The sequence below is a fragment of the Microtus oregoni genome, unplaced genomic scaffold (assembly GCF_018167655.1).
Source record: "Microtus oregoni isolate MIOR12 unplaced genomic scaffold, Mior012 000035F_ref0000213, whole genome shotgun sequence".
Classification (NCBI taxonomy): domain Eukaryota; kingdom Metazoa; phylum Chordata; class Mammalia; order Rodentia; family Cricetidae; genus Microtus; species Microtus oregoni.
Window position 1 is genome coordinate 6,135,029 of NW_024543094.1, and position 25,993 is coordinate 6,161,021.

A 25,993-nucleotide genomic window follows, 5' to 3' on the forward strand; every position below is an offset into this window, starting at 1 on the left:
TCTCCAGAATGTTATCAGCCAATAACACTTCTGCAAGCACAGTGATCTGAAATAAATAAATGCCCGTTGTCCAAGGAGCTGACTCTATCTCATTGTCCCTTCAGTGGTGTCAGATGGTGGGTTACACTTGCTAATTGGCATGCATGAAGTTCATGTGTCTCCCTTCTGTTAGATTTATCCTGTCCGTCCCTTTGATTCCTTGGGGACCCTTATTTGCAACAACTTTCTGACTGCTGGAGCATGGGCTGTCAGGCACAGCTGCAGCTGATTCACATTTAACCACAAACTGCTAATTTACACTTCGTGGTGCTCAACTGGATGTCCTCCCTCTCCTTGGTGGCAGCACCACTGCGCAGCCATTCCTTTGCATCTATACCTTCGGGAACAGACAGGGGAAACACGGAGCATTCTTATTTTAAGATTTATTTTATTATATTTCTATTTTGTATGTGTGTATGTCTATGTGTGGGTAAGCCATGAGTGTGCCAGTGCTCTTGGAGATAGAGGGGATTGGATCACCAGAGCTGGAGATACAGCCGTTGTGAGCAGCCCATGTGACTGCTGTGAACTGAATTCAGGTCTTCTGGTAGGACAGTGCCTGCTCTTAACCTCTGAGCCATCTCCTCAGTGCCATTACTGACATGTCTGTTGCTGTCTTATGGCACAGAGGATGGGCTATTTAATATGGGGAGTCTTTGACATAACTTTTATTGTCTTCTGATACAGAGATACTGTCTAATGGTTCCAGTACCTCCAAGAAGGAAGAAAGTGAGCCCAGTGACAGAGTTACTGAACACTGTCTTCCTGTGGGACCTACTTGGACACTCTAAGCTGTACTTTGCACCCCAATAGACTTTGCTTGTGCATTGGATGCCCAACATTAATGTAAAACATTATGGCGAGACATGAGGAGCATAAAAAATATTTTCCACTTGGAAAGAGGCACCCCACATATGTTGCAAAAGTAATACTATCTAACATCATCAACAGTAGATCCCAAAGATCTCTAATAAACAGTTAGCAGTATTAAGACAATTTTGATCTTATCTAATAATGGAAAGATTAGCTGATTCTGCCTTTTGTTAGGTTAACTTATCAAGTATTTTATTTGTTTTTGTCCCATTGTTCATTGCCATGTGTGCAAATTCATATGTTTGTGTATGTGATGTGTATATATGTTCATTTAACTTGGGCATATTATATCTATGTATATGCATATATAACCTATGTATAATACATATATACATACATCTATAGATATACATGCATGTATTCTCTCTCACATGCATTTATATACATTTTCATCAGGTCTAGTCTTAATTCATCACAGGAGGAAAAAGAAAGTCTCCTCAAAGATCAGAGTAACTGTGAACATTTCAAAATTTTGATTATTTTTCTTTGATCTATATAGGTGTTTTACCTTCATGTATGTGTATGTACCATGGTACCTTGTGCTCAAGAAGTCCAAAACTAGTGTTGCATTCATGGATCTGGAATTACAGAGGGTTGTGAGCCTGCATGTGGATGCTAAGAACTGTACCCACGTCTCTGTAGGAACAGTACATGCTCTTAATTTCTGAGCCATTTTTCTAGCTAGAAACCTTTAAAATGTTTGCCTCTGGCCATTTTCTCCTTGAGAATACATACAAAGAAGCCAATGGCACTGGCCATGTCTGGTGTTGTGATATATCTAGCCCTTTGACTAGCTGAAGAACAAGGCGAAGGGGGCCACACCCCCCTTGGTTCTTGTTCCTTCCTCTCTTTCATTAAGGAAAGAAGGATGCACACCTGATGACTGTGGAAGCAGTGGGGAGGGTTCCTTGTAAGAATGGACATTCCAAGATTCCTGGAGGTCGGGTGGAAGAATGGACTTTTACAGGGACTGTAGTTAGTAAACCACGATGTCGGGATCATACAACTCTACTCTCATAATGTCAGCCGTTTCTTCGTTGCACTGTGTTCTTTCTAGGTTGATGGTTTTCTCTGAGCCAGGACTTGGGAAACGATCTGCTTGTTATGCCCTGCTAAGAGAATCTCTTGCTAAATGCTGAAGATGGTGATTTCTGTTTTTGTTCCAGGCTTCATCCCTGTGTGTAGCCTGGGGGTGGCACAAGTAGGCAGGATGAACTTCGGGAAGGACGTCAGCACTTTGAAATATTTCACCATCTGTGGCTTACAAGAAGGCTATGAGCCATTTGCCGTTAACACAAACAGGGACATCACCATGTGGCTGAGCAAGCGGCTTCCCCAGTTCCTCCAGGTCCCATCAAACCATGAACACATTGAGGTTTGCTTTTCCTTTAATAATCAAGGCTTTTCTCAAAACTAGAAGTGTGGAAAATCTTTATGTATAGGAATGTCCACATGAACAGTGATTGTGAAGATATTAAAATGCTAACTGATATGTGTTACATAGTAATAGATCTAAGGAAAGGATTAATCTCTCCTTGGGCACTTTATCCAGTAGCTTATCTGCTGATGAAAAACATCATTTTACACACTGACAGTGAGTGCTTGGATAGATCTGGATGTCTACTCCGTGACATGAACTGGTCAACCTGTCTTTAGAGTTAGGGCAGGACTAAATTGTTATAGTTATCCTTAGCTTATCCACAGGGAATTGATTGTATATGTCCCTTGGATACCAACATCTGCAGTTGCCCAAGTCCCTTATACAAAAGGACAGCATTCCTACAGAACCTATGCAAATCAACCTATACAATGTCAAAAGTTCCTAAATTACTTATGATATATAATACAATGTAAGTGCTAAATAAATACTTTTGTTATTTTGCTAATGAGAAAGAAGTGGTCATATTCAGTACAAATGTATTTTCCCCAAATATTCTGCATGGGGCTTTGGGTGAAGCACAGACGTGGAACCTGTGAGCAAATAGGTCTGAATATATAGCCACAACATAGTGCCTCTAGCTTTACAATCTCCTACAAAATGCTGTCTGGGGTGGATCATCTTTAGAGCCTGTCCACATGAAATGCATTGATTATTGTTATGTTCAGGAGATTAACAGTGGTGACTAGAATGGGAACTATGACGTTCTAGTTTTGTTTCTTGTTTGCATAATAAAATTATTTTAACAAAAACAGCATAGGGAAGAAAGAGTTTGTTTTAGCTCTCAGCTCCAGGCTTCAGGTTCCAGTTCATCACAGAGGGAGAGTCCCAGAGGTGGGAATTGGAGGGAGTTGGTTATATCACAGTCGTAATTAGGAAGAGAGGGCAGTGGTTACGTGCATGCATGTGCTCACCTCACTTTCTCCATTCTAAGACAGTCCAAGAGGATCATACACCTCTACTCTCAGGGAATAGTGCCACCAGTGGTGGGCAGGTCTTCTCACCTCAATTCACCCAGTGAAGATCATTTGATAGACATGCCCACAGGCCAACGTTGTCTAGATGATTGCTCTTCCCAAGTGACTCCACATTGTGTTAAAAGTTGACACTCAAAACTAACGACGCCTTCATCTCCCAGGTAACAAGAATAGATGGCACCATAGACAGTTCTCCATGTCTGAAAGTCACTCAGAAGTCCTTTGGCTCTCAGAACAGCAACACTGACATCATGTTTTATCGCCTGAGCATGCCCATTGAGTGTGCTGAGGTCTTCTCGAAGACGGTGGCAGGAGGGCTCCCTGGTGCAGGCCTCTACGGGCCCAAGAATGATCTGGAGGATTATGATGTGGACTCTGACTTTGAGGTTCTGATGAAGACAGCTCACGGACATTTGGTGCCTGACCGCCTTGACAAGGACAAAGAAACCCCGAAGCCAGAGTTTAATAACCACAAAGATTATGCTCAGGAAAAGCCTTCACGCCTAAAGCAAAGGTGATTAGCAGAGATAGTGTAATGGCTTGTCTGGCCTGGGGTTCTGTTTGTGTGTATATACACTTGTGTGTGGATACACTTGCACTTCAATGTGTGTGTGTGTGTTTAGGCCAGAGGAGGTTACCTTATTTTGGGGAGGCAAGGTCTCTCACAGAACCTGGAGCTTGCCAGTTCTGCTAGTCCTTCTGTCCAGTGGGCTCCAGGAATCTACCTGTCTCTGTGCCTCCCCCTGCCCCCCCCCCCCCAGTTCTAGGCCTTTTGCACCTGGCTGTTTACATGGGTACTGATGACCTGAACTCTGGTCTCAGGCTTGCGTGGCGAGCACTTTACCTAATACGCCATCTCTCTAGCCTTGGTTTGGATATTTTTAGACAGAATCTCAGTCTGTATGCCAGACTGGCCTGGAGCTCATGCCAATCTTCTCGTGTTGGCCTCCCGTGTGCTGTCCCTATAGATCTGAACTACTGAGCTCAGCTACAGTGTGCTTTTAAGTTATATGGCTACCAAGTGGCCCAAGCTGGAGAAGAGGGTAAAGGATTTTTAGTATTCATCTTCCTCCTATTCATTCATTCATCCTCAGAAGATTTTACAGAGGAGCATAAGAGACACAGAAAAGTTTTTCTACTTTGTAAGCCCAAATGTCATTGGTTCAAATTTATCTATATGTACATTTTTGGTTGAGACTTAAAGATTATTCCCTCTAAATCAGTGGTTCTGAACCTGTAGGTTGTGACCCTTTTGGGGGTTGCGTAGTTGGATATTCTGCATTTCAGATATTTACATAATGGTAATTCATAATAGTAGAAAAACTACAGTTATGAAGAAACAACAAAATAATTTTATGGTTGGGGCTTACCACACATAAGGAACTGTATTAAAGGGTCGCAGTATTAAAAAGGTTGTTCCTTGCTGTCAATTCTATTTTTAATAGTAAATAGAAGTTGCTTTAGTATCCCTTTCTGCATTGATCAGTGGTTCTCAAATGCAGTGCTATTACCACTCTGGTCAGGCTGTTTTTCATTGTAGAGATTCCCCCTAGGAATTTAAAAGGGTGTTGGGTGATTCCCCTCACATATACCTGATAATGTCAGAGTATTCCACTCCAAGTTGGGACAACCAAAACCCATCTCCCACTGTCACCAGATGTTCTCTGGGAAGGAGAATGCCCCACTGCAGACATTTCGGCTCATGATCTCATATGTAAAGTGGGCAGAACACACTGCTCTCGCTTATTCCTCCTCTCGCATGTTGCAGATTCCTGCTTAGAAGGACAAAGCCAGATTATAGCACAAGCCATTCTGCGAGACTCACTGAAGATGTGCTGGCTGATGACCGGGATGACTACGAGTACCTGATGCAGACATCCACGGTACGCCCCTGAAGCCCTCTGTGTACTCCATCTTTTGTTTTTTTGGAGATGGAGGCGGAGTTAGGCAGGGTCTACTGAGCTCAGGCTGGCTTTGAACTGGTTTTGTAGCTGAAGATGACTTTGAACTCTGGATCCTCTTGCCTCCATCTCCTATGTGCTAAGATTATAGACATATAATCTTATGCCACCATTCCCAGGTTTTGTGGTGCTAGGGGGTGGTATCTAGGGCTTTCTGCATGATATGCAAACACTCTACCAACTGTCCCCAGCCCTTGTTTTGTTTTTGGAGATGATATCTCTCTTTGTAGTCAAAGCTGCCCTGAAATCTCTATCCTCTTGCCTCAACCTTTGTAGTACCGGTATTATAGGCATGTGCCACCACACTCAGCTGAATTACATTTTAAAAGCAATTATTTGCTTATACTGTTAGACCTATTTTAGGGGTAGAGATTTTGAAGCAAAGCTTGTATTGTAATGTCTGTTAAGGCATGAGAGCTGTTTAAAGTAACTGTCCTTACGGATATCTGTAATTCAGATTTGGACGTCTAGTCTGATGTTCAAATTTCTCGATGAAATTTGAAAATTCAACTGGGCTTTTCAAAGTCCATATAATTTATTAGATCTTAGCAAACTGTCTGAGAGCAGGTCATACTCTTCATGTATGACCTCTGCCATTTCGAATCTTCAGAACTATACATCTAGAATGCTAAATTGGAAAAAAAAAAGTTGTATCTGCTGTAGAGTGATTCTGTGTTACTTTTTAAAGGGTATTTGTTTGTATTTTACATGTGTAAATGTTTGTTTGCATGTAAATACGTACATGGTGTGCACACAGTGATAGTGGACACGCAGCAGAGGACGGCATTGGATCCCTTGGAACTGTGTTACAGGTAGCTCTAACCACCATGTGAGCATTGTGAACCAAAGCTGAGTATTCCACAAGAGCAACCAGTGCTGGTACCTGCTGAGCTGCCTCTCTGGTCCCTGGGTGCATCCATGTTTGAGCTTGATGCTCATGCATCAAAGAAGCCAAAGAAATGACTTCAGATTTTGGAATGTTACATATAAGAGAAGGAGCCACACACATGCAAAGAGGCCCATAACCAAAGTGAAGCTCTCATGAACTTGCAGACACTTAAGAATTGAAAATTTACCTGTCTAAGAGATTGATGCTATCTTGTGTGTGTCTGTATATGATAAATAAAACTACATGTACATATGTATTCCTATGTACATGTATGCACACACATACCTAGGAGTGCACAAACCTCCCATTATTTGTCATGTTCTCACAGATAATCTGAAAATTTTTTCATTTCTTTGTGTATATATATGTGTGTGTGTGTATATGTGTGTGTGTATATGTGTATATGTGTCTGTGTGTGTATATGTATATGTGTATGTGTATGTGTGTGTGTGTGAGAGAGAGAAAGAGAGAGAGAGAGAGAGAGAGAGAGAGAGAGAGAGAGAGAGAGAGCTGTGTATGTGGGTGGGTACCTGTGAAGGTCAGAATCACTTGGAGTTGCAGGGATGAACAGTTGTAAACTGCCCAACATGTGTTCTTGATCCTCTAGAAGAGCAGAAAATACTTATAACCATTTGATCATAGTACTTTTGAATACTAGCCCCCTTTGCCTGTGCTATTCTAATTCAGCGAATGGTCTTAAATAAAGAAGTAAATGCCTGGTCAATTCACAGGCCCAGATGGCACCCACATTTTGTTTTGTCTTGCATCACACTGCCCACACTTGCTTCCCTTCTCTCCACAGTACTATTACTCAGTGAGGATCTTTCCTGGACAAGAGCCTGCTAACGTGTGGGTGGGCTGGATCACATCTGACTTCCACCAGTACGACACGGGCTTTGATCTGGACAGAGTGCGCACAGTGACTGTCACTCTAGGAGATGAAAAAGGAAAAGTACACGAGAGGTTGGTTCTTCCAGTGTTTTATACAGAATAATGCCTGAAAAACTATTGGTAGGCCTAGATACTCTCGTTTCTTGGATTTTGTACTCAGGATATTTTCATTTATAGGATGATGTAATTCAGCCATTGATGTCCTCTTTTCCTATGCATACAAACCAGCAAGGAATCTAAATATATTAAAAGCAAAAATCATATAATAAGAATACAGCGTCCTTTGGGGTAAGGATCATTTATTCTTCAGGTGATGCAACTAAGGACTTAGGTCACCAATTCTTGGCCTTTGTATTATGGAGAAGAGATGAGTGAGTTGAGGTAGCGTGTTTATGGTCTGAGAAGCCCCTTGGGCACTGGCTGTGTGGTGGGGAGGAGGTGTACAGGCAGAGTGGGCTCGTAGTTTAGAGTTAGACGAGGGGCGCGCCTTTGAACTCCGACTGAGGACCAGTGGATTCTTTCCTCAGCTTTGCCCTTGACTCGCTGTGTGGCCTCGGGTAAGTCAGTTACATTTTGTGTACCATCCTTTCTCATTTGTAAAACACCGAACTCAAACCAAACCTTCAAAAAAGTGAAGAAGGCCATCTTCCTTGCAGAATAAGACAAGAGAAGATCCTCCCATTGCTTCTACCCCGTGCTCCCATGCGATCCTCTCTGATCTGCTATGCCAGGTCTCAGAAAGAGTCTTCCATGGTGCTGCTTTTCTTCTTCAGCTGAGCCATCCTTTTTGGTGACCTGGGAAATGCGCTGTCCCTCCCCCAACACTACAGACAGATAAGGGCTTTTGCAAAAAGCCTCAAAGACTACTTGATATCAGCATGGGACCCTAAATACCATGTCTTTTGAAGAATAATCCGGACATGTATTTAATTCTCAAAGATGGCAACGATATAAGAAAAACACTGATTCATGTAAGAAAGCTATAACTGACAGGTCATTAGCGTTGGAAACAGGATGAGGGAGACTCACTGAATACCAGGTGCTGAGCGCAAAGAAATGCAGTCTGCATTTGGATAACCCGAAAAGGACTCTATCCCAGCCTTTTGTTTCTGTCTCCCTTCCTGCCTGCCTCTGGCTTTTCCTTGCTAGTCTTGTGATTTGTTGGCTGTAATGCAACTAAGAGAATGGAATGGAACTTTCCAATGAAGGTTCTGGTTAAGGTGAAGTCAGAAGGAGCTTATAGTCAGCAGTGCTGTGTGCGTTGTCTACTTAGCTGTCCTTTGTAGCATCACCAGGAATTGTGCGTAAAGGCACATCATCTTGGTCAGGTATATTATTGCACTCATGGCTCGTACAGAATTTGCCTGGGGATTTTAATCGTGTTGTTTATGATGAATTCTTTATCTCAGAACAAGCAGTGGTGTGTGTGTGTGTGTGTGTATTGGGGGGTAGTGGTGAAAATTCAAATTTTGGATAATCAATAGTCAAACTTTTTTGAACCTCAAGAAAAAAGGGTCCAGTTTGGTTTGAGTATTTTTGTTTTTATTTTGCAGAGGAGGTACAGATCAACTCTTATTTTGTGCCAAGCTCATTGGCCTGTCTCCATTAGGTGTGAAACTTAGACACGCGACAGACCTGATATAGACTGTCCCTGGCAGTCAACAAAGTATTGCTCAGAATCACAGACTTGGGCCCATTCTGCATCTCTCCCATTACAGCATGAGCTTGTTGCTTGCACAGCATAATTTAGGCTTAGTTGGCAAGATACACTTGCTTTCTCCCGTGATGGTGTTTGTGCAAGGATACAGATGTGGGTTGTTCTTTCTTTAATTCAGCATCAAACGCAGCAACTGCTATATGGTGTGTGCAGGAGAAAGCATGAGCCCTGGGCAAGGACGAAACAACAGCAATGGTCTGGAGATCGGCTGCGTGGTGGATGCTGCCAGCGGGCTGCTCACATTCATTGCCAACGGCAAGGAGCTAAGTACATACTATCAGGTATGTGGTCACGGGTAGCCTTAGGCTTTTGCCCTGGCTAAAGGGAAGCAGATTTCCTAAAATGAAAAACTCAGAAATTAAGAAAGAAGTAAAACAGCTACGAGTTTATAACATATTTTCTTTTGCATATTGGCAGTACCGTAAGCCTTTTGGAGTTATCAGTATTTCCCTCCAAAGCCGTCTGTGTAGTTATGAACCCAGTGATTATTGACAGAATATTCACGAGATGAAAGGGAAAGTCTCTAGTCTCCTTCTGTCATGTGCCTCTTGACTGTTTTAAAGGAAATGCCTGTTTCTTTGTCTCCTGTCTCCTTCCTTTACTAACACCCACACCCTCACTTGTTCATTTAAGGTGGAGCCAAGCACAAAGTTGTTTCCTGCAGTTTTTGCACAAGCTACAAGTCCCAATGTCTTCCAGTTTGAGTTGGGCAGAATAAAGGTAAGAAAGCCTCTGTTGTAGTGTGCTGCTATTGCTGTAACAAAACACTCTGACCAAAAGCAACTTGGAGAGGAAAGGATTCATTCCAGTTTATACTTCCAGGTAAGAGTCCATGGCTGAGGGAAGTCAAGGGAGGGAACACTGAGGAATGCTACTTACTGGCTCCCTCTCGATTGGCTTTCTTATGCAGCCCAGGAGCCTAGTGCTGTTACCACCCACAGTGGACTGGGCCTTCCTACACCAGACAAGACCACTGTGAAGACAATTGATTTATTTTTATTTCTTATTAGTGCTTTGGCTGCATGTATGTATGTATAATACTTGTGTGTATCTGGTACCCTTGAAAGCCACAAGAGGGCATCAGATCCTCTGACACTGGAATTACAGATGGTTGTGAGCTTCAAGGTCAGTGCTGGGAACCAAACCCAGGTTCTCTATCAGAGCAGTAGATAATTTTGACTGCTGAGGTATCACTCTGGGCTTTAATTGAGGCTCCCTTTCCCAGGTGACTTTAGGCTGTGTCAAGATGATAATAAAAACTAACCCAGACAGATTATAATATTGCATTTCTATTATTTTCTATTAGTGCCTAGCATCTACAAAATGATACTGCTTTTTGTTACCAATATAGATATTCCTTAGAGGAAAGATAGCCTATTAGAAAAATCTCTTTCAGGTCACTATGATAACATAATTCAAAGAGTTTCTTTGTTTTGAATATGTTGTTTGATCACACAAAGCTTATAGAGAAAAAAACTCACCAAATTGCACACAATAAATCATTGATCTGGTAGCCAGATGTCAGTCCTTGACACCATGCATTGAGGAGAGAATGATCTGTGGTATTCTCTAGGAACATAAATGGAAGAGTAGCTAAGAGGCACTGGGCAGAGAGGTGGCTATGATTTGTGGGTTGCTTGCTTTACTATTAATCATGACTGTCCAGGTACATTTACTAGAAGAAGGCCCTCCTGTTCAAGGGAGAGAGAAAACAGAAGCTGGGTGTGAGATTTAAGTGGCTTATTGTGATGCTTGAGAATTCCTGCTGGGGCATGGGTAGAGAGCGACAAGTTCAGAGTTAAGAAGTATAGGACACGTGCTCTGCTGAAAAGTTGGCATGTATTATATGTTTACTGACATTTGAAGAGGGATGTTGAGTGTGATTTGTCTTGGAATAGTCTAGTGGTAGGAAGATGGCGGTACAGAATGAGAATAGGCATTGGTTAGTGTGTCCTGCTGATCTGATACTCTCTGGTGAGGACTGTGTTAAGGGCCTCGAGAGTCATAATAGAGAGGAACTGGAGGGTTTGTACTGTTTCCTGGGAGAAGGCAATAGGACGTGACAACAAATTGGTTTTTATAAGATTAGTTAATTGAATTTTAGCACCCAAAGCAAGGCTGATTGATATTTAAATTTTATCCAGTTTGGGTGATTTGGGAATGTTCATGCCACAGCTAGACAAGCTTGTTGAAACTGAGGAAAGAAATTGGATTTCCTCTTGTGATTGTAAAATTTGGGGGCCAGGCATGCTCTGTCTGGATGAGTGTGGTTGATTGCTTCAGGCTGAGCCGGTGACTTGCGGCTTGCTCAGCACATTTGCTGAACCGCAGCAGCGCAGGTCTGTAAAATGTGGTTCTCAGTCTCTGTTGAGCGGAGTGAAAGCAGCAAAAATAACAATCCTACCATCCTGATGCTTAACATTGTCTCAATGAATTTACATATGCATAATGCGTGCATATATCCTTACATATCTATAGTTAAAGATAGGGATGAGGAAGAGAGTGGGGGAACACAGGGAGACAGAGAGATGGAGACAGACAGACTGAAACACATGCTATGCTGAAAATGAAGTAATTCAGAGATTAAATGGAATTTATCTTTGAGAGTTAGTGAAATACCCACCTGCTAATATGAAAGGGAGAAGATGGAGGGATGGAGAAGCTTGTATCAATTAAGGAAGAGGTATCCATGAGATAGATTTAGAAAAATATACCAGGAATGTAGGAGGGAAACTGGGGAGGTATGTTAGATAGGCCACTGCGTGTGTAGAATCTGAGTGGCCAACAGTCAGAGATCAAAGATGGCACAAAAAGGTCAATGCAACTCGAAGAGAGGGAGCTTGTAGATGTGTTGGCTGGGAGGATTTTTGGTGAAGGACGAGAAGAATTTCCACAAAATGCTAGGAGAAGCTTTATGGCAGCGAATTCAAGCAGGGTTGTGAGAGTAGAGAAGAGAGTGTGACTGAAGGTCAGAAGGGCTCCTTCCCCCTCACCCCTGCTCTTTATAAGGATTTCCTTTATCCTTGCTCTTTGCTTGTCACAGTAGTCTGAGTGACCCTCACCGCTTATATCATGAGTCAGGTCAGAGCACCCTGCTACATAAGGGTGAAGATCAGGTACCTGATAACGGCCTCCCACCTCTAAAACCAGCTGACATGCATGGCCTGTCTCCCTTCCCCCATGCTGCCCTTCCTCTCTCCCGTGCTCCTGACCCCCTTTCCTGGTTCTGTCTTGGGGTTCCTTCATATCCGCCCTTCCTGCTTTTCTTTATATCTCCAAAACAGAAGCTGTAAGAGAGCGAGGGTTTTCTTTGCTTCGTTCATTAACATATTTGCAGTGTCTAAAATACCCTTTGAGCTCCTTAGTAACCGTATTCTCTTCTAGTCATAAGAGGGGATAAGAAATAGTAGCAAGAGTAAAGTATCTATAGAAAACAGTTCAAGGCTGTGGAAAGGGAGGAGAGACTGGAGCTCAGGAGGAGAGGTCAGACATTGTTTCTAGTGTTCCTGTTGGAGGAAATCAGGAAAGACCTAAACAACAAGCATGGAGAAATACATCGGAGCAGAGCAGAGAACTTTCCATCTGAAGCTAGAGGAAGTAAGGCCGGCTGAAACAGCCCATTCGAGGTTGGGGAAGTATGAGCTGTGCTGGTTACTGTCATGTTTGACTTTCATGGGAGACACATGGGTTTATCCACACAGTTATCTCTGTGTACTGCAGGTTAGATAGAGTGTACTTAAAATAGATGATGAGAGATGATGAGAAAGAGAACTTAGTCGAATATCCTCTAGTAAAATAGTGTTTGGTACCCTAAAGGCTTGCCAGTTTCCTCTAGGATTAGCTCTGTGAAGGAACCTGATGGATACAGCCTATGTTTGATCATACTTGCGTGGTACACATGGGAAGACACATCCCTTGACTGGTGCCCCTGCCCTGAAATTCTCAAGTTTCAGCTGTTTCCTCACAATTTTCCCACCTGTTCTTTCAGAAAATTTTAAGCTAATTTTCTATTTTTTATAACTTCACAATCTTCATTCACAGTGGCTCTTATTTATACCAGCTCTTTCCTATGTAGCCAGTGTGTTAGCCCCAAGTGACATGAGCAATAACCTTTTTCTTTCTTTTTCTTTCATCTACTCCATGCTCTAGAATGTGATGCCTCTCTCAGCGGGATTGTTTAAAAGTGAACACAAAAACCCTGTGCCCCAGTGTCCCCCACGTCTGCACGTACAGTTCCTGTCACATGTTCTGTGGAGCCGGATGCCCAACCAGTTCTTGAAGGTGGATGTCTCTCGAATCAGTGAACGCCAAGGCTGGCTGGTACAGTGTCTGGATCCTCTGCAGTTCATGTCCCTCCATATCCCCGAGGAAAACAGGTCAGCCCCAGGCGCCCATCACTGCTTGATTCAGCATGAAGATGTAGACTTTCAGGATGAGGGGTAGATTGGGGAAATAAAACGTGTTTCAAAAGCTTAGTTTGGAGCAGGAAGAAGGTAAAATGTGAAGACATTTAAAAGGTAAAGGTTTGGTCTCCAGAACCCATGTGCCAAAGACCCAATATGGATATGGTGGTCTGTGTTTGTAATCCCAGTAATGGAGCGGGAGAGACAAGCATATCTCTTGGGGTAGCTGGCCAGCCAGCCAAGTCTCAAAATAATAAATAGAAGGTCGATGGCTCATGAGGAATGGTACCTAAAGCTGGCCTTCTAACGTCTATACACACACACACACACACACACGGCCTGTGTAGCTCAGGCTTAAGTGTATTTCTCAACCACTTTGTTATCTATGTGACTCACTGAAGCAGTAGCATCCAGAACTGGAAGATCTTGGGGATGAGATCCTAGGGACCACTTCATAAAATTCTTCATTTTAGGTGCGTGAAAAATCGAGACCAAGGAGCTTAAAGAATAAAAAACATGAAGACAATGAGAGTACTTTAGTAGCAAATTTAGGTGGGTTTCTAGGCAGGAATGACAATGTCAAGATTCAGGTGCTAAGCTCTTTGGTTCCCCAGTCTTCTCCTGTGGCTCCCCTCAAAATGGCAGTAATTTTACTTTAGTGACTTGTTACAGATTAGGAGATGAAGTTCTTAAACTGTGCACCAAGTTATGTGCAAGGTAACGTGAAAATACTAGGTAATAAATTAAGTGAAAACTTGGCTTGAAAACAGAGGTGAGACTTATTGTATTCCACTCCCCTACCCCCCCCCCCCCCCCGCACTGTTCTTCTCAAGTCTGTGGTCTATAAGGAATTGTAGGAACAAGGCTGGGTTTTAGACCATCAGATGTTGGTGAGGGGAGGTATCATCTGGCCATCTAGTTTAATAGAAACAAAGTGATCTGACCTAAAGATCCAGGGTGGCACAGAGTAAGGTACCATTATTAGAGAAACTTCCTAAGGCAGTGCATGGTGGAATGTTGGGAGAATCACAGGTAGTCAAGATGAAGAGAATATGTGGCCTTGGAGTGTTCATCCCCCAAAAGAGGCACTTTTATTACCTCTCCTACAAGGCTCAGGGAACATTGCGGAAGAGGGGGTAGAAAGATTATAGGAACCAAAATCTGGGCATCCTGGGACAAAGAATGATCTTCTGCACATGGCTGGACTGTTGCACTCACAAACTCACAGCAGCTGAGGCTGTCTGCACATGACCCGCATGAGATCAGTTCAATCAACATTTCAGGATGGATGGGAAGGGTATCACTAGGGGGTGAAGGAGAGTCAGTTTTATTTAAAGGTGTGATATCTTGTATGTCTATCCCACTTTAGTGGGTGCCTTCTCACCCATGAGTATATGAAATTCTCAAAGAATAAATAAGATACTTTTTAAAAAAGAGTTCAAGCAGTTACCTTTTTATTTTGTTAAGAGGAAAATGCCATTCACATTGTTTGTTTCATGAGCTGTATGCATGTACTTTGTGGAAACATAGATAGCTCTGGCTGGTCACGCTGGGGTCCGTGCAAGATGTACGAGTAATTTACACCAGAGGCGAGTGCTCTGTTGACCCATTGCTGACCTGTCAGGGTCATAGTGCAGATAGAGCAGCACTATGGTCCAAGGTAAAGCTCTCTGTTTTCACACCATGTTCATCTGTTGGAAAAGAAAAGCTGGGATCTTCCCCAATAATACTCAAGCTCTGAACTGGAGAGTCCGAGGCTTGGGCTGAAACACACATATCTGAAAGGATGCTCACGGTTTCACTACCAGGGAGGATGAAGGGGCATTCTAGATGAACTCAGGGTTAACATGTCCAGCTTAAATTCTCTTAGTAAGAAAATGTGTAAGCTGACTAGAAATGTTTTACAAATACCGCGACACCGTTCCCTTCACTCTCTCCTCCCTTCTGCAGGTCTGTTGACATCCTAGAACTGACAGAGCAGGAGGAGTTGCTCCAGTTTCACTATCACACCCTCCGCCTCTACTCCGCTGTCTGTGCCCTTGGGAATCATCGGGTGGCCCATGCGCTCTGCAGCCATGTGGACGAACCTCAGCTGCTCTATGCCATCGAGAACAAGTACATGCCTGGCCTGCTGCGTGCTGGCTACTATGACCTGCTCATTGACATCCACCTCAGCTCCTATGCCACAGCCAGGCTCATGATGAACAATGAGTTCATTGTCCCGATGACAGAGGAGACAAAGAGCATCACCCTCTTCCCCAATGAGAACAAGAAACATGGTCTCCCAGGCATCGGCCTCAGCACGTCTCTCCGGCCCCGGATGCAGTTTTCCTCTCCTAGTTTTGTGAGCATTAGCAGTGAATGTTATCAGTATAGTCCAGAGTTTCCACTGGACATCCTCAAGGCCAAGACCATCCAGATGCTCACAGAAGCAGTGAAGGAGGGCAGCCTCCATGCGCGGGACCCTGTGGGTGGGACCACCGAGTTCCTGTTTGTGCCTCTCATCAAGCTCTTCTACACCCTGCTCATTATGGGTGTCTTTCACAATGAGGATCTGAAACACATCCTGCAGTTGATTGAGCCCAGTGTGTTTAAGGAAGCTGCCTCTCCAGAGGAGGAAGGAGGAGCCCCAGAGAAGGAAATCAGTGCAGAAGACTCTAAGCTGGAAGGAATGGGTGAAGAAGAATCCAAGGGGGGCAAGAGACCCAAGGAAGGCCTGCTCCAGATGAAACTCCCCGAGCCAGTTAAACTACAGGTAACTGGGGGGAAACGGAGGGACTTTCAGAACTGCTCAGTGTTAAAGTAGTGAAATCCACTTGTCTTCCTCTCTCTTTGTATTGGTCTCTACAAATCCACCTTCCATTCTTCACCAGCACATTAACTACCCATTTATTTGTGTGTCTCCCCATGCGTCTGCATAAGCGTTTTTCCCATGTGATATTTAGTTGTGTGGGGATTTGAGGCACAAGCGTCCCCTTTCCTTCCTAGCTCTGCTGTTGTTCATGTTAGAACATGCATGTGCACCTCTTTTTTTTTTTTTTTTTTTTTTTTTTTTGGTTTTTCGAGACAGGGTTTCTCTGTGGTTTTGGAGCCTGTCCTGGAACTAGCTCTTGTAGTCCAGGCTGGTCTCGAACTCACAGAGATCCGCCTGCCTCTGCCTCCCAAGTGCTGGGATTAAAGGCGTGCGCCACCACCGCCCGGCGCACCTCTTTTTAGAAAGCAAGAATTTCCTCCTCCAGCATGGATGTAAGGAGTCTAGAGACACTGCCTGGCTTTGTGTTCATCAAGGTTTATGGAGGCTGCTTAATCCATGCCTCTTTGGTGCTTGAGATTTAATGTTTGAGTCATTGGCATTGGCATTACTCATCAGCTCAGTCAGCATCAATAGAAGTTGTATTCTGGACCATGTGTTTGGTGCGGAAGAAAGACTCAAGTATGAGTTCTGCCTTCCAGACATTCACAGGCTCTAGGGAAGTTTTTACCTGTTTGTGATTTTATTTTAATGTAGCATTGCCAAAAATCCATCAAATTGTCTGAAACAAGAGACGACTTGCTAGAAGAAAGATCTTTGGGATTTCTGTTAGAAAGGGAAGGAAGGGTCTTTGTAGGTAGTGGTTTTAAGTGAGGTCAGGCAGAGAAGCTGGAGTTCCAGAGTGGGAGTCATAGAGATTTGGTGGAAGGTGACAGGAGCCTCACATACACGGCAGACAGCCCTGCATGCAACATGAGGCTGGAGAGGCCAGGAGAATGAAAAGGAGGGAAGGGAGTAACTAACAATATTTGACACCAATTATGGCTTGATATCCATTAACTATTTAATGGTATGTCTTTTAAACTATCTTCTCAGATGTGCCTCTTGCTTCAGTACCTCTGTGACTGCCAGGTTCGGCACCGGATAGAAGCCATAGTAGCCTTTTCAGATGACTTTGTAGCTAAGCTTCAAGACAATCAACGGTTCAGATATAATGAAGTTATGCAAGCCTTAAACATGTCCGCTGCACTCACTGCACGGAAAACGAAGGAGTTCCGGTCACCACCGCAAGAGCAGGTACCATAGTGGAAAACTTTTAGGATCTGTACATTATAAAAAACTGTATAATAAATTATGAGTGTTTGTTTTTTCTTTTCTATTCTGCTGAAATTAGCCAAGTTCATTTGGTAAGTATTCTAAGTTTCACCATAGAATCTATTTGGTTACTTTAAACTATTATTAATTGATTAATGGCATATTATGGATAAGTAAGTAACTAATTGCTAAAAGGCATCCAGTATTGCATCCTGACCTTTTCGAGCCAATTGTGGATTGGCTGGAAAAGGTCAGGATGCCACCACTTGAGATTCCACAGATAATGACAGTGTTCAACCAGAAGAGATGGGTCAACTTTGACTGGCCTGGCTCACCTTTAATGGTAGAAATCCTTTTTTCCTAGAAATAGACACTAGAAACTTTGTCTTTTGGCACCCTTGTAGAAGAAAGGGCCAGTAGTCATAGGGCCCTTTTCTCCGTGTCTTCCATTGGCTAGTGTCAGATTAAGCTGGCTAAGATGGGAGTCTGAGAAAAATCCAGAGTTCATTGCATAATATTGAGAACACTCACATTCCAGTTAAAAATCTCTTCTTTGACCAGGAGAGGGCTAGGTAAACAGGAAACACCAACACTGAGACTTCAGCTCTTAATATCATGACAAAATGACTCTCACTAAACTTCCCAGATAGGAAAAAGCAGAGGGATCTCAGTAAAGGACAAAGGAGAACCCATGGCATTCTTGATTGAAAAACACAGTAGCTGGAATGAGTAGTAGGCTGGAGAACATAATGGGGAGGGCAGAAGGTGCCGTTCTAACTGGGTAGAGGTCCTCACAGACGAGTCCCTCGGAGGAAAAGAGAGAAGAGAGAAAACGGAGACAAAGGATCTCGCGGTGGTGGTTTGGGGCTGCAGAAGAAGAAACAAAAGACAACAAGAAGAAAATGTCTTAAAATTTGAAATTTTCTAAGGCAGTCGTTTTCCACTTTCCCAATGCTGTTACCTTTTTTTTTTTAGTACAGACCCTCATGTTGTGATGAACCCCAACCATAAAATTATTTTCATTTTTATGCCATAACTGTGATTTTGCGACTGTTATGAATCATAACGTAAATATCTGATATACTGGATATTTGATATGTGACCCCTATGGAAGGGTCGTTAGACCCCAAGAAGGGTCATGACCCACAGATTGAGAACATTCCTCAATGACTGTGCAACTAGATATTTAAAAAGCCAGGAAAGCCCTCAGCAGCAAAACCTGGAGTGTTTTACACTACTGCGCATTGCAGCTGAATTTCTGAAAACTGCAGACAAGGAAAAAGCCTTGAAAGAACTGAAATTTTAGTTGCAGAGGGAAGATAAGCTTGAGTCTTAGCAGGTGGTTATCAGAGAAGATGAGGCCAGCATGAAGTGGAAGGTGAGTCCCAACCATTGAAGGAAAACCTGTCAGCTCAGAGTTCTACATGCTGTGGGAAGGACAAAAGTGAACAGCTGACGCAAAAAATGAGAGAAGCGACCAGAGAGATGGTGGTGTGGTTAAGTCTGCTTGCTGTTCTTCCAGAGGACCCATGGTTGGTTTATAGCATCCACATTTAGTGACTCACAACCACCTACAGCTCCAGCTCTAGGGATCTGATGTCCTCTTCTGAAATTGCATGCAACAACCCCCCCCCCCCCCCCCACATACACAGAAGTTATGGGAATTGAACTATCTTGGAAATACTATAAAAGAGCTAGTGAATTTTTTTCTCAAAAACAGAAAATGGCAGAAGAGAATAGAGAAAGTCAGAAAGGAAAAGGGAAAGGAACAGTAGAAAGTGTTAGCCTACACGTAAATAAAAACACATTTTCTTTCCCCCCGGATTTATCCAAATATTGTTTGGGAGTTAAGGACTAAATAGGTATTATGAAACTGTCTTTTATGGTTCTAACTGGGCTTGTGGAGAATTTTAAGATGACTTTATTGTAAATGGGAACTAAGAGGACATGAATCGAGATAAGACTTCAGAATTCTCCCCAACTGGCAAGTGCTGGCATCAGCAGCTAAGTTATACAAAAAGGCCTGCATGGTCTCTCCTGATTATTTTCTCAGAAGAGCATATGAATCTGTAATTATCTCTGATCTGTAATAAAATCACACTGTAAACTTTGAAATTTTTCAAAAGGAAAATATAAGAGAACATCCACGCTGTCTTATCTTCATTTGTCAATTTAATATATTTAGTACTAAGACTCTAGCAGATGGAAGGAAGTGTCTTGTGTTTTGATTGAGACAAGAATATCAGTGTCAGCATAGCTGTCTATTATACGGCGTTTCTGTTGTATTTAGACCTCTCCTCTTTGAATCTGTATCCTTCTCAAGAGCATTCTTTAAAATATGCAGAAAGTGCCAGTGATGGAAAATAATGGATGTGTAGAGCATAATAAATTGTGAAGAATATAATAAAATACTTCAAAAAGATTTTCATGTGAATGTGAGTGAGTGGATGTATGCTTCATGTGAGCAGGTGCTGATGGAGGCTAGAAGAAGGTGTTGGATCCCCTGGAGAGAGTGATAGAAAGTTATAAGCCACCTGATAGGGGCACTGGGAACTAAAGTAGGGTCTTTTGGAAAAGCAGCAAGAATTCTTACCTGTTAAGCCATTTATCCAGCCTCTAAAATACCTGTAGTTAAAGATAACAATGGGTATGAGTCTAAAATTCAGTAGCCCTAAGGAGGAGTCTAAATGATTTTAACTGTTTTCCAGCCACCACGTCCAGGAGGGGTTGATGTATTTTGTGATGGTAGTTGGACTGAAGGATGGACGGTGGCTTTTGACTTACTGAGGGGGTTGTTTGTGGATGTAGAAATGTGATTTTCAATGCTCCTGAATTCAAATTCTCCACCCCTTCTGTTCTTCCTCTCCTGCTGTTTTCCTCTTCCAGATTAACATGCTTCTCAACTTTAAGGATGACAAAAGTGAATGTCCTTGTCCTGAAGAAATCCGAGACCAACTGCTGGATTTCCATGAGGATCTGATGACTCACTGTGGTAAACTCATTGTTCTGGTATAATCTCTGTTGCTGTGTCAAATACCTTGGCCAATAGCAACTTTGAAGAAGTTGGCTTTGGCTTACACTGCCAGGTCACAACCTATCACTGAGAGACGTTAGGGCCAGAACCTAAGTAAGAACCTGAAAAAAATTGCAGAAATGATATTTGCTGACTTGCTCAGGTTTATGTCTTTAGACAGGTAGGATAAGAGGTTCTGGCAAATAGTTTCCAAAATCACTGATGCTGAAAAGGTCAGGCAAAGAGCAGAATTGATCTTTACTCCTGATGGTGCCTTTTTGTTCTCCACTCAGTGTGAATGTGTCCTGGTTGTCAGTGGTCTTGAAATAACAAGAACTGGGGAAGAAGAGGAAGGAGGGAGCGATGCTGAGAAGTGAATTATTTTTGAGTGCTCAGGGGCAAGATAGCCTAATAGGTGGTGCTAGTTGCCTGAGAGCTTGCTGGGAGCTGAGGATGGAAAAGCAGAAGAGCCCGAGATAGCTCCCAACTATGTACTGTTTTCAAAGGGTTTCCTTTTCTGCTCCCCCTGCTGTTTATGCCAGGAATTGAGCTGGATGAAGATGGATCCCTGGATGGAAGTAATGACTTAACAATCAGAGGACGTTTGCTGTCCCTGGTAGAAAAGGTGACCTACCTGAAGAAGAAACAAGCTGAAAAACCAGTTGCAAGCGACTCCAGAAAGCCCTGTAAGCGTTTGAAAGGGCCCTGGTCCAGTACCCAGCCACGCTATTTATTCTTCCTGAGAATGAACATTACCCTCACTAGGAGGCACTAACTTCCTGGGATCAGCGTTAGTGTTTGTCGAACCCAGAAGTAGACAGTAGCAGCTGCTGAGCTCACAGGCCCAGCTTGAGAGAGAACTGCATTGTCAAGGGCTCCTTGCATAGCTCACATTTTACATACTTGGTCACAGACTGTCAAAAGGAAGCTTGGGAGGTGGCTCAGTTAGCAAAATGCTTGCACGGTAAGCATGAAGATCTGATTTTGGATCCCTAGCACCCATGTAACAAGCAGCAGTGCACACTTAGAACCCCAGTGCTGGGGTGGCAAAGTCAGGGGGACCCTTGGGATTTGTTTGCCAGATAGTTTATTCGAAATGGTGAGCTCCAAGCTTTTGAGAGACCCTGACTCAAACAATAAAGTGGAGGATTATCCAGAAAGACTTTCAACATCAGCCTCTGGCCTCCAATCATGTCCATATTCATTACCACATGTACATGTAGACACATGTGAACATGTATGCAGACATATACACACAGAAATTATAAAGGGAATAACTTAGACTTCATTGGTGAATACTGCATGTGATTTTTAAATGATTATATAAAATTAAACTTTTCCTTTTAAAGTTAATAGATGTTATCTGTAACTATAACTAATTTTGATTCTGAAACCTTTTCTAAGGTATGCAGTTGTGGTTAATTGTATACTATTTGATCAAGAATAGTGGTGCTGGTCATTGGAACCAAATAAGCCAGCCCTGCTGGACCGGGAGCTCTCCAGAAGTATGCCTTACTCCTGAAAAGGTTATGGACCAGAGCCATTAGATCCACATTCTTACCAATGAGTTTCTAAGATCCTACCAATTTTAAGGTACAGCACTGGTTTAGGAACAGGTCTTTCTAGACAAAAAATAGGAATCTTATTCATAAAATTATGTTTCAGAGATGAAAAGAATTGAGGCAGGCCACCTTCTGCCAGAGTTCTAAGTTTATAATGAGTCAATGTGCTAACATATTTATGACTTTTATTTGTTATTATGGCAATTGAGATTTTGAGATGTGTGAGAATCTATTGACATTTCTTTGCATTGTTTTTTGTTTGGGTAAAATTGATAGATTTGCTTTTTCTTAAATAATATCTAGGCACAAAATAAATAGCTTCATTTGAACACCAGCTGATGTATAAATGACAGAAGTTAGGCCTCACCTCACTACCTCTCAGCCACATCTACCCTACCTAACTTAGATGCTTTCATTTTAGTTTAAGATATTTAGAAAATTCTACTATCTTTGAATTGACCAATGATGCCTCTTTTGCCACAGAGAGTCTCGTAATGATTTTCAGTGTAGTTAAAACTGAATGATCAAATCCTTTCAGAGGTATTTAAGTGACAATGTAGATCCAAATTTAAGTAAAGCTATAAACCATATCTCTCTGAAAACAATATCCATGGAACAGAACACTTAATTGAGGGAATAGCTGGATAACCAAGCACCACATTGATTTGTCCATGGTGGAGCTTTAAAGGTGGAGTGAGGCAAACCTGGGAAGAGAATCAGAGGAAACGTGGATGGAAGTAAAATTGTGGCCCCTTGTGTTCTTGGATAGATTTGTGGACTCGGAGCAGTAGTTTTGCCACGTTTCTATTGTTCTGATAAAAATACCTTGACAAAAATCCAAATCAGGGAAGAGAGTGTATGTTAGGGCTTACAGATCCAAGGGGTTAGAGTCCATCGTGGTGTGGAAGGTGTGGCAGCAGGAGCGTAAGACCATCGGAACACATTCCTTGTGCACAGGAAGCAGAAAGAAGTGGGAAGCACAGGAAGTGGGACCAGGTTATAAAACCTCAAAGCCCATCTACAGGGACATACTTCTTCTAACAAGGTTCCACCTCCTTGAAGGGTCCATAACCTTCCCAAACATTGTTACCCACTGGGGACCAAGCGTTCAAATTCATGAGCCTATGAGGGGCATTTCTTATTCAAACCACAATAGCTTGTACCTTTGAAACAACTTATCTTAATTATAAGAAATATTACTTGGACAGAAGTACATAGCTTTTCATCCTTAATAAATTGCATCTAATCTCTATGGAAAGAATGAAGATATTTAAATAACTCTGTAAAGAATATCTCAAGTGTACTTAATGTGTCCTAACTTTTGTGATACCAGTATGGGGTTGTGTGATTATGGAGTTGAAATGTCTAACTGGTGTGTCTTCTTTCACTACTTGGCACAAACCTGCCATACAGCCAGTCTCCAGCAATTGATTTCTGAGACTATGGTGCGGTGGGCTCAAGAGTCTGTCATCGAGGACCCTGAGCTGGTGAGGGCCATGTTTGTGTTGCTGCATCGACAGTATGATGGCATTGGGGGTCTAGTCCGGGCACTGCCAAAGACCTACACTATCAATGGAGTCTCTGTGGAGGATACCATCAATCTGCTTGCATCACTTGGTCAGATCCGATCTCTGCTGAGTGTGAGGATGGGCAAAGAAGAAGAGAAGCTAATGATCCGTGGATTGGGGTAAGCTATGTAGCCATAGCAATCTTTGTCTTATACATGTCTTCTCATTTCATCAAGGTAGCAATGCATGAGAAAGCTCTGACTGGATTATGGGATGGTGTCAAGTATTTTCTTCCCTAGAAATTAAGTTTTTAAATCAAATTAGAGTTTCTCACTGGGTCATGGGCAACCTGGGTGAGGGGATTCATCCCTGAAGAAAATTGACCCTCCATCCCTTAGTACTGTGTGGAGCTCCTCCAGTAGGGTTCTGTTCTTATGAGCTTTCTCCCATCCACGCTGTATGTGGTCTTGTGCAGGTCTTATCTAAGCAATCACAATATTTGAGAGTCCATGGGTGTGGTACTCCCATTGTATCCAGAAGACATTTGCACAGAATGTATTGATATGTATCTTTTTTTTTTACATTGTACGACACTTTAAAAATTGATAATCAGTAAAAGTTCACTAATTTGACAGATTAAGATGCTAATGTATTTTCGATACATAGCAACTAGGTTATTTTCAACCCCTCAGTAATGTACAAGTATATGTAAAAACACACTAAAATTTGTAACACTGATAGATGACCATGTGCCAGCAGGAGAGAAAACAAAAGCTTGTCTCCTTCCATTGGATGCTGGGCAGCGGAGGAGAAGGGGGACCATGTTCTAATAATCCAGTGTCATCAGTTTATATCTCATGGTTATCAGGGGTTAACATTGATTTCCACATCTTTATGAGTAAGAGTGAAACAATTATGCTTTTTCCCCAGTGATCATTAAAAGGTAGGGTTCAAAATTTAAGAAATTAAAATAGTAGCAAAAATAAAAATAATGAAGATTTCATGAAGTTCAAAAAATATAGAAAACTGTAGAACTATGGAATGTATAGTCATAGAAGACAATGAAAAATACCCATAAGAATTGTAATTCAGGCCAGGCATGGTAGTACACCTTTAATCCTAGCACTTGAGAGGCAGAGGCAAGAGGATATCTCTGAGTGTGATAACAGCCTGGTCTATGCAATGAGATCATATCTCAAACAAAAACAGATTATAATCAGGTAAATATTAGGGAAAGTATAGCTAAAACTGTCATGGCTGCATGAATAGAACAGAATGCAAAGAAATAACTAACATTGGGGTTAGAGGGATGTCTTCGTGGTTGCATGTGTTTGCTGCTCTTATGTAGGACTCAAGTTGGGTTCCCAGCTCCAACATCTGGCAGCTCACAATTGCCTGTAATTCCAGGTATCTGAGGTCCTTTTCTAGCCTCCAGAGGCCCCTGCATGCACACATATCCACATAATGAAGGAAAAAATTAAAAACTTTCTCTTGTATGAAACTGAAACACAATCCAGAAGAATTAAAAGGATTGTTAAAGATGTCCTTGTTGTCACGCATACATACACACACATGCACACATACACACACACACTCTTCATCCCATAGAACAATACTATATTACTCATGAGCATATTAATATTTAAATTTATAGAAATGGACTAGAAAATTATATTTCACTTTTACCATAATGGTTACACACTGAAAATTTTATGTTAATAGGGTAAGTTCAAAAACAGATATTATATATTATATGATTTTATTATATATTATATATAATATATTTTATATGCTAATATATTACAGTGCTATATATAGTATATATTATCTATATAGATATAGATAATATCGATATATAATATGGATGTATTGTATATAATATATAATGTTATATATATACACGGATATATAATCAACAAATGTTTTGTGAGTAATATAGTGAAAGAAATGAGAGATTTCAGGGTTTGTTTGTGTGTGTGTGTGAGAGAGAGAGAAAGAGAGAGAGAGAGACAGAGAGAGCATGCGAGAGAGAAATCCTGCTGACATATTATTACTTTAACTTGGACAAGAAAATGTTGCCTGTGAAGGACTCTTGTATTGACTGATTGATGCTGAAATCGATGTCAACAGAACTCTTTTTATATGCTGCTTCAGGTACAGCCTGAAGAGCCTTGGAAATAACACAATGTAATTTTTAAGACAGAAATGATATTGAATTATTCTACATTCCATCTGCTGCAATTTATTTATATTGTCATCAAATCCAGGGTGAAGACTGTACTCCTAACTTTACATGCCTCCAGTTTCTCTCAGAAACTAAGCATTGTTATCAGGCATGTTATAGTTTTGACTATATGTAGAAGTATAGTAAAATATAGCAGAAAATAACACCATTGTAATTATGTGTGAAACCATGGGATATAGCATGATATAACAGATACAAGTAAAGCAGAGAGCCCAACAATTTTCTAAAGAATCTTCATATAAACATGGTATAATTCTGATTATTTCTTCAATACAAATAAATATGAATATCCACAAAATTAGAAATAATTGCTAGGACATGCCATATCATCGAAAAGAACAGGTAGTTTGCATATCACTTTGGTGCAACTATGACTATTTAGGAGAAGGCTAGATTGTGCTCAGTAATATT

The 25,993-nt window shown here is 41.9% G+C and overlaps 1 protein-coding gene across 8 annotated transcripts in view; it reads left to right on the top strand.

Annotated features, from left to right (window-relative positions):
- Positions 1-25,993, top strand: part of Ryr2 (ryanodine receptor 2) — a 570,252-nt gene that overhangs the window by 367,286 nt on the left and 176,973 nt on the right. For all 8 annotated transcript variants that reach the window (XM_041630688.1, XM_041630687.1, XM_041630690.1 and 5 more), the window contains 12 exons: positions 2,079-2,287; positions 3,489-3,841; positions 5,096-5,210; positions 6,980-7,140; positions 8,904-9,066; positions 9,419-9,505; positions 12,935-13,161; positions 15,139-15,943; positions 17,036-17,236; positions 20,141-20,246; positions 20,810-20,953; positions 23,243-23,516. In XM_041630688.1, the coding sequence (XP_041486622.1) occupies positions 2,079-2,287; positions 3,489-3,841; positions 5,096-5,210; positions 6,980-7,140; positions 8,904-9,066; positions 9,419-9,505; positions 12,935-13,161; positions 15,139-15,943; positions 17,036-17,236; positions 20,141-20,246; positions 20,810-20,953; positions 23,243-23,516 (2,845 nt within the window). The remainder of the gene's footprint in view (positions 1-2,078; positions 2,288-3,488; positions 3,842-5,095; positions 5,211-6,979; positions 7,141-8,903; positions 9,067-9,418; positions 9,506-12,934; positions 13,162-15,138; positions 15,944-17,035; positions 17,237-20,140; positions 20,247-20,809; positions 20,954-23,242; positions 23,517-25,993) is intronic.